A 15,316-nucleotide genomic window follows, 5' to 3' on the forward strand; every position below is an offset into this window, starting at 1 on the left:
AGAGACATTTCCCATTTACAGGAAGTTTAACAGAGTTTCAGAGATGGTGTTATCCTGCCGCTTATTTGCCCTGATTTCAAGTATATTATTGCCTGTGCGCTTTGCTAAAGGGAAAAACATTTTTTAAATAGTCCTACCAAAATTAATTACCATTTTTACCTTTTTTTGAATAGGTAACACATGTATATGGTATAAAAATTCAACAGTAAAATGAATATACAATGAAAAACAAGTTTCTTTTCCCTGAATTCCAGCCACCCAGTTTCCCTCTGTAGGGAAGACCACTAATACTAGTTTATTTATCCTTTCAGAGACCTTCCATGTACTTATGAACAGATATTTATATGTTTGTTTGTGTTACACGGTGGGTAGCATGGACAGAGGAGCCTGGAAGGCTGCAGTCCATGGGGTCGCCAGAGTCGGACACGACTGAGCGACTTCACTTTCACTTTTCACTTTCATGCATTGGAGAAGGAAATGGCAACCCACTCCAGTGTTCTTGCCTGGAGACTCCCAGGGACGGGGGAGCCTGGTGGGCTGCCGTCTATGGGGTCGCACAGAGTCAGACATGACTGGAGCAACTTAGCAGCAGCAGCAGCAGCATACTGTAATTACTGTTCTGTATCTTGCTTTTTATTTTTCCCATTTGCCTGTATATCTCAGACTTTGTTCCATATCAGTTTGTTTAATAGTTGCTTTGTTCTTTTTAATAGCTGCATAGTATCTCATCATGTGGATGTTCAAAAATGTAGTTAATTGCTTCTTCATTGAAGCACATTTAGTTTCCCATCTTTTGCTATTGTAAACACTGCTACAGCAAGTACCTTGTTCATTTTCTACACTGAGAATATTTGTGGATAAATACCTTCAAGTGCATTTGTTGGGTTAAAGAGTATGTGTTTTTTGAAAGATAATGCTAGATTGCCACCAGGGGTTGAACCAGCTTTATACACCTACCAACAACATATGAATTTCCTGTGCCCCCTAGCCCATAGTAACAGTAGAAACATGTAGAAGTGTTGCCAATAAATAAAGGATTATTATACATATTTTACACTTTAAGCCTGACACTATCCCCTGGCATGTGTTGATGCCAATTTTTTCTTTTTTTTTTGGTTTTGAACGTTTTTTAAATGAAGTATAGTTGATTTGCAATGTTGTATTAGTCTCTCATGTATTTGGCTGTGCTGGGGCTTAGTCGCAGCACATGGGATCTTCATTTCATCATGTGAGGTCTTTTGTTGGGGATCACGGACTCTCTAGGTGCGGCACATGGGCTCTCTAGTTGTGGCGTGAAGGCTCAGTAGTTGCAGCATGGAAGACTGGTTGCCCTGCAGCATGTGGGATCTTAGTTCCCTGACCAGGGACCAAACCCACGTCCCCTGCATTGGAAGGCTGATTCTCAACAGGACCACCAGGGAAGTCCCATACAATGTAGTGTTAGTTTCTGGTGTTAAAATATTGTTTGTTAATTAATCTCAGGGGAGATAGACTTTCTCTGTGAAAGTTGACTGAGTTGGTAACCATATCCCAGAGTTTTTAATTCTTTGACAGAATAGAATGCTCCTGAGAGAGAACTTAATACCTGCTGTAGATTGCTTTAATGTTTTATTGAAGTATAACATAAATAAATGCATAATATTAAGTACATGATTTGATGACTTTTTACATATTTATATGGCTGTGTGACCACTACCTGTATCCAGAACTAGAACATTACCTGTTCCCCTTGAGGACTCTGTCATGCCCTCTGGAGTCAATACCATCCCAAAAGGTAGCCACCATTCTGATTTCTACCATTATAGATGAGTTTTCCTATCTTGAAATGTGATCACATAGTGTGTACTCGTTTGGCTTTTTTCACTTAACATTATGTCTATGAGATTCATCCATTCTGTAGTGTGTAGCAGTAGTTCATTCTTCAGAGCTTTATAGTATCACGTTATGAATATACCATAATTTATCCATTCTACTTTTTACAGACATTTGTGTTATTTCTAGTTTGGGACTATTATGAGTGAAGCTGCTATGAACATTCTTTTACATGTCTTTTGTTAAATATGAGTTCTTGTTTCTGAGAATTGCTGGGTCATAGATTTGTTGTTGTTCATTGCTCAGTTGTGTCCAACTCTTTGCAACCCCATGGACTGCAGCATGCCAGGCTTCCCTGTCCATCACTGTCTCCCAGAGTTTGCTCAAACTCATGTCCATCAAGTCAATGATGCCATCCAACTATCTCATCCTCTGTTGCCCTCTTCTCCTCCTGTTCTCAGTCTTTCCCAGCATCAGGGTCTTTTCCAGTGAGTTGGCCCTTTGCATCAGGTGGCCAAAAAAGTATTGGAGCTTCAGCTTTAGCATCAGTCCTTCCAGTGGATATTCAGGACTGATTTCCTTTAGGACTGACTGGTTTGATCTCTTTGCTGTCCAAGGGACTCTCAAGAGTCTTCTCTAACACCATAGTTCAAAAGCATCAATTCTTTGGAGCTCAGCCTTCTTTATGGTCCAACTCCCGCATCCGTACACGACTACTAGAAAAACCATAGCTTTGACTATACGGACCTTTGTCGGCAAAGTGATATCTCTGCTTTTAATACACTGTCTAGGTTTGTCATAGGTTTTCTTCCAAGGAGCAGGCATCTTTTAATTTCATGGTTGCAGTCACCAGCTGCAGTGATTTTGGAGCCCAAGAAAATAAAGTCTATCACTATTTTCAGTGTCAGAGCTTGGGTCATAGGATAGATTATGTTTAGCTTTATAAGATCTGCTTAGAAATACATGAGTTCGGTAGGAAAAAAATAGCTTTACCAATATATACTTCCACTCAGCTAAAATTTTTTTTTCTAACAGGTAAATAATATCTGAAATTACATACCTTATATTTCTTGCCTTGTATTTTCTTTAGCTTAAGTCTTTCATCATTGGTAAAAGTCTATAGGAAATAATATTTTATTAGTCATTTATACTTTTAAGTGTTTATACTTTTAAGTTAAGAATTTTAGAGGTCTAGTCCAACAAAGGAAGATAAAGTAGCTTGCCCAGAATCATACAGTTGGTTACTAACTCAGCTGAGTACAGTAGATGCTTATTCAACTCACAAAATAAACCATTTACTGTATTCAAACACTAGTAAGACTCCCACTATGTATAACAATGGTACTACTTGTTTTTCTTTTATTGACATAAATAAAACTGCCAAATATTGCTCCAGCAAAGAAGTGTTCATTCAGGACAGACAGAGAAATGCAGTTTGGGGTCTGCAGTTGTGATGAGCCACATGTAAGCCCCCATAAGGCAAGGGAAGGAAAACACTTTTATAGATGGGAAATGGAAGTTGGGGAGCTAAAGAAAACAAAGAAACCCTGATTGAGTCCTTGCCAAGAAAGAAGAGGATACATTCTTCTTCCTGTTGGGCTCTGCTGTTATCACAGGGCATAAGAGCACCTTCAAGTCTCGCAGCTCTACTTAGGTTTTTGCTTATTAATTTTTTACACATCCCCCCTCCCTTTTAATCAAGATCTTTCTCTGAAAGTATCACTGACCAAAAGTCAGTTTAGCTAGTTTGAGTAGGTTTTTGTCTCTCAATGCCAAGAAGGACCTTTCCTGAGTGTAAGGTCTCCCGCCAGTGACAAGGGAGGGTAGAAGGGAGAATTCTCAATCACTTCTTATCTAAAGTCCATATGTTATCAAGATCTTAAACATTTCAGATCATCTGAAGTGTTACGTCAAATAATCAGAGGTTTGGCAGTAAACTTAAGCTGGCTCAGTGGATGTTGTTGCTTCATTTCCGGGAAATCTTCATTTTCAGATAACCAGATACTGTGAGGTCCTCCGGGTGTGCTGCTTTCTTTGCTTGTGTCAAGAGTCTGTTCCTTGGAGTCAGGTGGTACAGGAGTTGGTGGTGCCTGGTAGGGGCCTTTGCAATGAGGTATAAGAGAGTTCTTTCCCAGTAGATGAAATCTCCAGGTTACAGGGCATAATGCTTAAGGTCTTCACCTTCCCCAGGGTGCACTGCGAAAAAGACTGCTCTACCAAAGCGTGGTTGTTTTTAATAGAAGCAGTTAGGCCTCTGCAATATTGGAGTATCTCTCCTTTTATTACTTGTGGGTCAAAAGAAGCTGGAGCCAAGTGCATCGGACATCTTATTACTATCTCAAAGGGTGAGAGTTTATGACTTCTAAAAGGGGTAGATCTGAAATTTGGAAGGACTAACAACAACAGTTTTAGTCAAGGTATTTGGAGGCCTCCACCAGTTTTGCAAATTTAATCTTATTTTAAAAAAATACGTGTGTTTATTTATTTGGCTGTCAGGTCTTAGTTGCAGCACAGAGATCTCTGATCCTCAGTGTCGCATGCAGGGTTTAGTTGCGACACAGGGAATCGGGTTCCCTGAACAGGGATCGAACCTGGGCCCTCTGCATTGGGAGCAAGGAGTCTTAGCCCCTGGGCCACCAGGAGGCGTGCATGAGTGCAGCCGTTTCCAGCTCCATTTGTGACCTCATGAGCTGTAGCCCGCCAGGCTCCTCTGTCCCAGGGATTTCCCAGGCAAGGATCCTGAAGGGGGTTGCCACGCCCTCCTCCCGCGGGTCTTTCTGACCCAGGGATCAAACCCACGCCTCTTGCGTCTCCTGCATTGGCAGGTGGGTTCATTACCACTGGCCGTCTGGGAGGCCCTAGTTAGAGAGCTAAAGGTGCCTAAAGTACTTACATTTGTAACAATTTCTTTTCCAGTGTCCTGACTCTTTGCAATAGTAGCAGAAATGGGGGATTTGGGTTTGTTTAGGAGCCTTCATTTGCTGGATTTGAAGATTAAGAATTTTGGTGGTCTCCCATTTAGTCATTCATTTAGCTTGCAAGAGAGCTAGTTTGTCAGATTAAATCTCAAGTGGACACAGTTTCCCATTCTATTGTGGTCCTTTTTATTAGAACAGAAAGCTCCCAGTTCAGCTCATTAATAAACACAGAGTTGAAAATTTCTCAGCTGGCATCAACATGTGAAGGAAGACCAGAATTTTTCTTTAATTTGAATTTGACTTAATATTTATGAACAGATTCACCAGATTTTTCTGTGTAAACCTAAATTTTGTTTCAACAAACAGCCTTTGAAAAAGCCCTAGGAATTGCTCAGTGAAGTTGCTTAGCAATAGCTCAAACCTGATCATATAGTAAGTTAGTGGGCTGGTCTCCCAGTTATAATTCTAGAGACATTTCAGGATTTTCCCAATTAGAAGTTTTCCTCCAGTGCTGGGCCTAGCTTTCACCAACATGTATATGAACTAGCTAATTTAAGCCAGGGAAACCTGTTTGGTAAATTTGAGTGATTATATTAAATTCCTCAGCAAATCTGTGAGGATCTTCCATTACTTTGGGAAAATCTTTGACAGTGGCTTACAGTTCAGTATAAGGGAATATAAGAAATTAGAGGTTTAACCTCTGAATCCTCCTCAGAAGGCTTAATTTTAAAGGGCCAGGTTCTAACAATTTGAGAAGAACAGGGAACTGGGAGAGTTTCAGAGATGGGGTAAGTTCCAGGAGAAAATCTGTATGAGGGAACCGAGGGCATGGAGGAGGCACAGGCAGTTTAGAAGGGAGGCGCGGAGGCAGAATCTGGCCCCAGGAAGCCAAGGGAGAGAGAGAAGATGGTGCTGAGGGTGGAGGGAAAATGTTGGTGCTGGAAACAGAAGTTTGAGTCATTAGATGTGAAGAAATAACAGCAAAAGGTACTGAAGAAAAGCAGAACAGCAAGACGAAAATCAGGCCAGAGTGGTGTCCTTGTCCTGAGGACCAAATGAAGAAAATGTTTCAAGAAGGAGATGGTGAAAGACTTCCCTGGTGGCTCAGTGGTAAAGAATCTGCCTGCTAATGCAGGAGACACAGGTTCGATCCCTGGTATTGGAAGATCCCTGGAAGGTGCCAAGGAGCAACTAAGCCCGTGCGCCACAACTATTGAGACTGCGAGCCCTAGAGCCTGTGCTCTCCAACAAGAGAAGCCACTGTAATAAGGAACCTGCGCACGACAACGAAAAGTAGACCCAGCTCTGTGCAACTAGAAAAAGCCTGAGCAGCAGTGAAGACCCAGCACAGTCAAAAAATAGAAGTTTAATGAAAAAGGAGAGTGGTCAACTGAGATGGTTGGATGACATCAGCTATTCAATGGACATGAACTTGGGCAAACTCCAGGAGATGGTGAGTGACAGGAAGGCCTGGCATGCTGCAGTCCATGAGGTCACAAAGAGTCGGACACGACTTGGTGACTGAACAACAACTGTGCATGAGGCTACTAGATCCCTGAGAGAAAGAGTATACTTAGTGGAAATGGTGACAGTGAGGGCTCTGGAGGTAAAATTTACTGTTCCAACTATTGCGCTAGTATCAGTCTTGACTGCACGACTGTTTTGACCTATCCTCTGAAACAAAATAGTGCTGCTTTGGCATCAAGTTGTCTTTAACACTGTCACTCCTGTGACTTGGGGGAACCTCACTGCTGCCTCAAACCTAAGTCATTTCCCCATTACCGTGTTCCCGTGTTGGTCACCTTTAAGAAGGGAGAATACTCAACACTCTGAAACTTACTGATGGTTTATTGAGATGGTGTCTGTGAGGCCCATGGTAAATACGCAGATAACCACCTGGAGAAACACAAAGCACTACTTTTACTTCTACTTTTAGCATTATTATTATCTTTAAATATGCCAAGCCTTTCCTTATTTTGTGAACACTTATTCAAAATAGGGAACTTTCTCAAATGAAAACCAATTTTTCTTTTTCTTTTCAGCCTCCTTGCTGCCCTGTAGTTAGCCCCTAATAGCGAAACTACGTCTGTTAAGTGTTATTTTCTGCTTTTTCCTTCCTGTCCTCTTATTCGCCCAGCTGTCTCAAGCCAGAACCTTGTAGGAAGAGAGTTGTATTTCAGAAAACTGTTTGCTCTAACATTTAAACAAGCTTCCATTTTGTTTTTCCGTATTAGAATTTTTTCTCTTCCCCTCATCCACTTCCAGCACTCTGTCTGACCTGTCATCTTTTCAGCTCATTCATTATTGTTAAGGTTTGCAGATTATACCAGAGGAAAGAGACAGATTTATAAACCTGTGTTCCTGGCCAGCTGTTTCAAGAGGAGGAATAACATGCTTCTTATTATTGTATACCTGCTCTCTGTATACAGCTGTGCTCATCTGCCCTTGTTAATGAGGCACCTACTTCGAAGTCTTACCTTGTCTAGAAATAAATGGATTCTGCTCTTATTCAAATTGGTTATCTGGCAATTGGATCAGGTTATCACTGGGAGGAGACATCCATATGAATTCACTTTGCTAACAGCCAGAGAGAACTTAGCCCAATTGTTTTCTTAGGAGGTCTGTCTGTGTGTACACACACACACACACAGACACAGACACACACACACACACACACACCACACACACAGCTGAATCACTTTGCTATACACTTGGAATTAACACAACATTGTAAATTATACTTCAGTTGAAAAAATAAATATATGAGAGAAGAAAAAGAAAAAGGTAAAAAAAAAAAAAAATCCAATTGACTAAACCAAACTTCTTTCCTGCCCTGATTTCATTAGATTGAGACTTCCTATTAGGATAATCTTTTTTTTTTTTCAGCTCCCTTGTCTGATCTGGCTTTATGATAGAGCATTCCAAAATCTGATTCCAAAGAGAACAGGAGCATTAAAAAAGTACCCTTGATAAGGAATGACTGTTACTTACAGTCATTTAAATTTTTAAAAAACTCAATACATTGGATAAATTCTATCCTGTATGTTGTAGTCAAAGAAAAAAATTATAAGTTGCAAGACTCAAAAACAAAGAGAAAAGAATATGAGAGATCAGAATGAGTCCTAGGGGGGAAAAAAATGAAAGAAATGGAAGAAATTTAAAATACAACAGTAAAAGTGAAAATTTCCTAGAAGATGAAGGAAATCCCTTAGCATCAAAAGACAAAGAAATGGGAAACAGATTGGAAAGATAAGAGGATTAGTCTAGAAGGTCCAAATAGGAGTTCCAGTAAGCAAGAACAAGCAACAAGTATAACTAATAAGACAGAAAATTAATAAGGATGTACAAGATTTGAAAAACATTACCAGTCAACTTGATCTATATAGGCTACCCAACAACTGCAGAACATACATTTTGAAATATTCTTTTCAAGTGCACATGGGATATTCTTCAAGATAGGCCATGTTTTATACCTAAATTGATTCTCAATAAATTTAAGAGGATTGAAATCATATATAGTATGTTCTCTAGCTACAGTAGAATTATATTAGAAATCAGAAACAAAAAGATAGTTGGAAAATTCCCAGGTATTTGAAAATTTGACAACACTCTTCTAAATAAACCCAGAATAAAAAAAAAAAAAAAATTCAGGGAAACTAGAAAATGTTTTGACCTGAATGATAATAAAAACATATTTAACTTGTGAAATGCAACTAAAGTGGGCCGTGAGGGTAATTTATACCTTCAATGCTTATATTAGAAAAGAAAAAAAGATTTAAAACAGGTGTTGGCGAATGTTTTCTATAAAAAGGGCCAAATAGTAAATATTTTAGGCTTTGAGGGCCATATCATCTCTATGACACACACTCAGCTCTGTCTGCCTTGAGGCGTGAAATCAGGCACAGACAGTGGGTAAATGAATAAATGTGGCTATGTTCCAATAAAACTTTTATTTCTGAGCAATATCTGAATTTCATATTATTTCAGATGACATAAAGTATTATTCTCTTTATCATTTTTTTCTACCACTAAAAATGTAAAAACCATTCTTAGCTTGTTAAAGATACCTTTAAAATATTTCATGGTAGAATGTTCATGACCTTGTGGTAAGACATAAAAAGCACAAACCATAAAGGAAAAGCTTAATATATTTTACTTCATTAAATATAAAACTAACCAAAAATAATTTAGAATTAAGGCAAAACAAACAAATAAAAAGTCCATGTCAGGGAATTCCCTGGAGATCCAGTGGTTAGTACTCTACTCTCGCTGACAAGGGCCCACGTTCAATCCCTGGTTGAGAAACTTAAATCGTTAAGCCATGCAGTGTGACCAAGGGGAAAAAAAAAAGCAAACCAAACAAAAAAAGGTCCATGTCAGACATTTTATACCACGTTAAATTCCAGATGGATGAGAGAGTCAAATATGAAAATTCAAACCATGAAAATACTAGGAGAAGCCATAAGAAAAAAAAAACTGTTAATGAAGTCATGGACTGGGGAAAGCCTTTTGAAATATGACAAAAATTCTGAAACCATAAAAGACTGATAAATCGAACAACCTAAAAGTAAGGAATTTCTGCATAGCAATAACCACCATTAACAAATAACAAACATTTGTTTTTGCGACCCCATGGACTGCAGCACGCCAGGCTTCCCTGTCCACTGCCAACTCCCAGAGCTTGCTCAAACTCAGGTCCATCAAGTCAGTGATGCCATCCAACCATCTTATCCTCTGTCATCCCCTTCTCGTCCTGCCTTTAATTTTTCCCAGCATCAGAGTCTTCTAAAGAGTCAGTTCTCCTCATCAGGTAGCCAAACTATTGGAGCTTCATCATCAGTCCTTCCAGTGAATATTCAGGACTGATCTCCTTTAGGACTGACTGGTTGGATCTCCTTGCTCTACAAGGGACTCTCAAAAGTCCTCTCTAACACTACAGTTCAAAAGCATTAATTCTTTGGCACTCAGCTTTCTTTATGGTCCAGCTCTCACATCCATACATGACTACTAGAAAAACCATTGCTTTGACTAGACAGACCTTTGTTGGTAAAGTGATGTCTCTGCTTTTTAATACACTGTCTAGGTTTGTCATAGCTTTTCTTTCAAGGAGCAAGCGTCTTTTAATTTCATGGCTGCAGTTACCATCTGCAGTGATTTTGGAACCCAAGAAAATAAAGTCTCTCACTGTTTCCAGTGTTTCCCCATCTATTTGCCATGAAGTGATGGGACCGGATGCCATGATCTTGGTTTTTTGAACGTTGAGTTTTAAGCCAGCTTTTTCACTGTTTCACTTTCATCAGGAGACTCTATGGTTCCTCTTTGCTTTCTGCCATAAGGGTGATGTCATCTGCGTATCTGAGGTTATTGATATTTCTCCCAGCAATCTTGATTCCAGCTTGTGCTTCATCAAGCCTGGCATTTTGCATGATGTACTCTGCATATAAATTAAATAAGCAGGGTGCTAATATACAGCCTTGACATACACCTTTCCCAATTTTGAACCAGTCCATTGTTCCATGTCCAGTTCTAACTGTTGCTTCTTGACCTGCATACAGGTTTCTCAGGAGGCAGGTAAAGTGGTCTGGTATTCCCATCTCTTTAAGAATTTTCCACAGTAAACAGTCACAAATAAGAAAAGACTATAATTCAGTAGAAAAATGAGCAAAGGATATGGACAAACAGTTCACTAAAAAGGAAATACAGATGTTTCATGCAGGTATCTTGTAATGAAATGATATACAAACTGATAATAAGAAACATGACATTAAAAGTACGTACAACACTATTTGTCTCCTATCAGATTGGCAAAACCAAAAAGTCTGAGAACACTGTATTGCCAAAGGGAAAGAATAACAAGTGTTCTCATGCACTAATGGGTTTATAAATTAGTACATCCTCTTTGAGGACAAATTGGAAGTATTTATGAAAAATACAAATACAAATACTCTGTGAGTAGCAGTTTTACTTATGGGAATTTACCTTACAGACATATTGTATAATATATAACATAAAGCATGTGTACAAGATTAGTTATTCAGTGTTATTTGTAGTAGCAGAAGAGTGAAGCAACCCAAATGTTCATCAACAGGGAAGTGGTCAAATCAGTGATGGTACATTTTGAAATCATACATATACAGCCATTGAAAAGAATGAAGTAGTTCTATGCATGATCATATAGAATGATCCAAAATATATGGTTACATGGGAAATGTGTATAATATTGGTGTACACTGCTACCATTTGAGGAAGAATATATAAACATATTTGCTTATAAATATGTAAACTACCTCTGGAGGAATACATGGATATCCATGGATGTTTCTGAGTAGGGGACCTGAAAAGCTGAAGAATAGTGACAGGGAGAACACTTCATTTTATCTTGGGGTTTGTTTGCTTTTTTTTTTTTTTTGCTACCTTTTAAATTTTGGAATGTGACTGTATTATTTATTCAAAACCATTTTAAAATAAAATGAACGAGTCAGGAATGTTCATTATGATGTCATTTAGAGTGAAAATGTGCAAGAAACATCTAAATTTCCATCAATAAGATGTATAAATTGTGGTCAAGTCATTCAGTGACATACTTGAGCACCATTAAAACAAATGGTAATGTTAAGCTCTTCATGTCAACACTGATATATCTCAAACTTGTAATGTTAAGTGAGAGAGGTAAGTTATACAACCTGTCATTGGCAGGTTTGAAAATATAGTAAACAATGCTTTTCAGCTATGATATTTTGTTCTTTAAAAAAGAAATTTATTACAAGTATAGTAGAAAATCTTATAAATCCATTGAGCTGCTACATGGGCACATGAGCTTTTTAAGTTAACCTTTATATTTTTTAGTGTATTTGAAATGCTGCATAGTTTTTTAAAAGTTAGGAAAATGTACCTTAACTGGACCATAGAATCTTTGCAAATGTTCCCCATCCTAAGGGCCCCTGGTAGTGTAGGCAGTTCCCGTGGAACTATTCCAGCCTAAGGCTGTTAGGCTGCTGGGACACAGAGCACCCTCTAAACCCTCCTACAAGAGCTAGAATGCTACTCAGATGGAAAATACTCTTCTCAGTGGCCAGCAGCGTTTCTTTTGTGTATATCTGAGTCTTCTTGTCTTTCAGGGATGTTAGTGGTGAATGTAACTTGGAGAAACAAGACTTATGTAGGTACACTTCTTGACTGCACACGGCATGATTGGGCACCCCCGAGGTAAGCACGCCACAGCTTTTTGTCTGTGTTAGTCTGAACCACCCTTATCAGTGATCCCTCATACCTTTATCTTGTTAGAGTTGGAAAGGTTTTAAAGGACACTCAGCTTTTAAAGGACAGTATGGTATAAAAACAAAAGAAGCCATCATATTCATCTGGCATTCAAGAATAAATCAGTTAGGTGTTGGTTTGGGTAGTAATGGTGAGGAGATCCTGTTTAAGCCTTTGTCTAGAATGACTGAATTCTGGCTTCTGCCTAAAGTCACCTCAAGACCAAGGTCAGAATCTGACTGTGGGGGAACAAGCATTCATTGATGATGTTTTTTGATAGTAGCTATCTCTCAGAAGTTAAAACTCAAGAACATTTTCAGTTTCATAAGCTCCTTTAGACAATCTGGATTTCACAAAGACCTTTCAAGTTGCAGTTGGCCATAAGACTGATATTTCAGTGAATTTCATCTTACGGCTAGTTCCTATCATTAATTTCCACTTCATCAGGGTTGGGGGAACCCAAATCTCAGGGAATAATGTATAGCTTGCCATCAATGGGGTCGCACAGAGTCGGACACGACTGAAGCGACTTAGCAGCAGCAGCAGCGGCATGCAGGTAACATCCTAGAAGCTCACCAGTAATGCAGTTAGTATGTTTTCAGAAGCTTCTTTAACAAATGATATTCATTGAAAATGATAGTTACCATTTGGACAGTTCTTCTGGAGGCTGCAGCTAACCTGGTTTGAAGGTAGCTTCTTTTCTTAATATCTTGTTGTGTTTGTCATTTGCCAAGGTTCTGTGACTCTCCCACCAGTGACTTGGAGATGCGCAATGGTCGGGGTAGAGGCAAACGCATGCGTCCCAACAGTAACACGCCCGTCAATGAGACAGCCACAGCCTCCGACAGCAAAGGGACCAGCAGCAGCAGCAAAACCCGAGCGGGAGCCAATAGCAAAGGCCGTCGGGGCAGCCAGAATTCTTCAGAACATCGCCCACCTGCCAGTAGCACCTCCGAGGATGTCAAGGCCAGCCCTTCCTCAGCTAATAAGCGGAAAAACAAACCCCTTTCAGACATGGAGCTGAATTCTAGCTCAGAGGACTCCAAAGGGAGCAAACGTGTCCGTACGAATTCCATGGGCTCAGCCACTGGCCCCCTCCCTGGGACCAAGGTGGAACCCACTGTTCTAGACAGAAATTGTCCTTCCCCAGTCCTGATTGATTGTCCCCACCCAAACTGCAACAAAAAGTACAAGCACATCAATGGACTTAAGTACCACCAAGCTCATGCCCATACAGATGACGACAGCAAGCCAGAAGCAGACGGAGACAGTGAGTACGGAGAGGAGCCCACCCTCCATGCAGATCTCGGGAGCTGCAATGGCGCATCTGTCTCACAGAAGGGTTCCCTATCCCCTGCCCGCTCAGCTACCCCCAAAGTTCGGCTCGTGGAGCCCCATAGCCCTTCTCCTTCAAGCAAATTCAGCACAAAAGGCCTCTGTAAGAAAAAGTTGAGTGGGGAAGGGGACACAGATCTCGGGGCCTTATCCAATGATGGCTCTGATGATGGACCCTCAGTAATGGATGAAACAAGCAATGATGCTTTTGATTCTTTGGAAAGGAAGTGTATGGAAAAGGAAAAATGTAAAAAGCCCTGTAGTTTGAAACCTGAAAAGATTCCTTCCAAAAGTTTAAAGTCAGCCCGGCCCATCGCCCCTGCCATTCCCCCACAGCAAATTTATACCTTCCAGACAGCCACCTTCACGGCAGCAAGCCCAGGCTCCTCCTCAGGCTTGACCACCACTGTGGTCCAGGCCATGCCCAACAGCCCCCAACTGAAGCCCATTCAGCCCAAGCCCACTGTGATGGGAGAACCTTTCGCAGTCAACCCTGCCTTGACTCCAGCCAAGGACAAGAAAAAGAAAGAGAAAAAAAAGAAGGAATCTTCAAAGGAACTTGAAAGTCCTCTGACCCCTGGGAAGATAAGTCGAGCAGAAGAAGGCAAAAGCCCATTCCGGGAATCATCGGGAGATGGGATGAAGGTGGAGGGCCTCCTGAATGGCTCCTCAGACCCCCACCAGAGCCGACTGGCCAGCATCAAGGCAGAAGCTGACAAGATCTACAGCTTCACAGACAATGCTCCCAGCCCTTCAATTGGAGGCAGTAGCCGCCTAGATAGCACTACCCCTACCCAGCCCATGACCCCGTTACACGTAGTGACCCAGAATGGAGCTGAAGCCAGCTCAGTCAAAACCAACAGCCCTGCATACTCTGACATTTCTGATGCTGGGGAGGATGGAGAGGGCAAAGTGGACAGCGTCAAATCCAAGGACCCTGAACAGCTGGTCAAGGAAGGGGCCAAGAAAACTCTTTTCCCCCCTCAGCCACAAAGCAAAGACTCACCATATTACCAAGGCTTTGAAAGTTACTACTCTCCAAGCTACGCACAGTCCAGCCCAGGGGCTCTGAACCCCAGCAGCCAGGCAGGAGTGGAGAGCCAGGCTCTGAAGACGAAAAAGGATGAGGAACCTGAGAGCATAGAGGGAAAAGTGAAGAACGATGTCTGTGAGGAAAAGAAGCCGGAGCTGAGCAGTTCCAGCCAGCAGCCCTCCGTCATCCAGCAGCGTCCCAACATGTACATGCAGTCCCTGTACTACAACCAGTATGCCTATGTGCCCCCCTACGGCTACAGCGACCAGAGCTACCACACCCACCTCCTGAGCACCAACTCTGCTTACCGACAACAGTATGAAGAGCAGCAGAAACGGCAGAGCTTGGAGCAGCAGCAGCGAGGACTGGACAAGAAGGCCGAGATGGGCCTGAAGGAGCGGGAGGCAGCCCTCAAGGAAGACTGGAAGCAAAAGCCGTCAATTCCACCAACTCTCACTAAGGCCCCCAGCCTCACGGACCTAGTGAAGTCAGGACCCGGCAAGGCGAAGGAGCCAGGGGCGGATCCTGCCAAGTCAGTCATTATTCCCAAGTTAGATGACTCTTCCAAACTCCCCAGCCAGGCCTCAGAAGGACTTAAAGTAAAGCTGAGTGAGGCCAGCCACCTAGGCAAGGAGGCTTCTGAGACCAAGACAGGTGCCGACTGTGGCCGACAGGCAGAGGTGGATCCAATACTCTGGTACCGACAGGTAACTGTTCTGGAAGGAAATGGAAATACTTTTGGATAGTCTTTCTCTCTTCCTCATAAATCAGGGCCGTCCTTATGTAGGGAATCAACACAGTACAGATAGCAGGAGAAGTCTATCATGTTAGGGATTCTTTACCTTCCTAAATCATTTTAATGTTTTTTTAAAAACACTTTTTACACCAGTGAAAGAGGTTTTTCCCATTTAACAAGAGAGGCCCAGGTGAGTTAGCTTGGTTTGTCTGGAGGTACTGAAGA

General features: G+C 41.3%; 1 protein-coding gene across 3 annotated transcripts in view; it reads left to right on the plus strand.

The window, feature by feature from the left end:
* ZNF609 (zinc finger protein 609) overlaps positions 1–15,316 on the plus strand; it is a 197,633-nt gene that overhangs the window by 173,220 nt on the left and 9,097 nt on the right. For all 3 annotated transcript variants that reach the window (XM_040226713.1, XM_040226714.1, XM_040226715.1), the window contains exons 4-5: positions 11,849–11,936; positions 12,722–15,062. In XM_040226713.1, the coding sequence (XP_040082647.1) occupies positions 11,849–11,936; positions 12,722–15,062 (2,429 nt within the window). The remainder of the gene's footprint in view (positions 1–11,848; positions 11,937–12,721; positions 15,063–15,316) is intronic.

The sequence above is a fragment of the Oryx dammah genome, unplaced genomic scaffold, assembly GCF_014754425.2.
Source record: "Oryx dammah isolate SB20612 unplaced genomic scaffold, SCBI_Odam_1.1 HiC_scaffold_26, whole genome shotgun sequence".
In the NCBI taxonomy this organism is placed as follows: Eukaryota; Metazoa; Chordata; class Mammalia; order Artiodactyla; family Bovidae; genus Oryx; species Oryx dammah.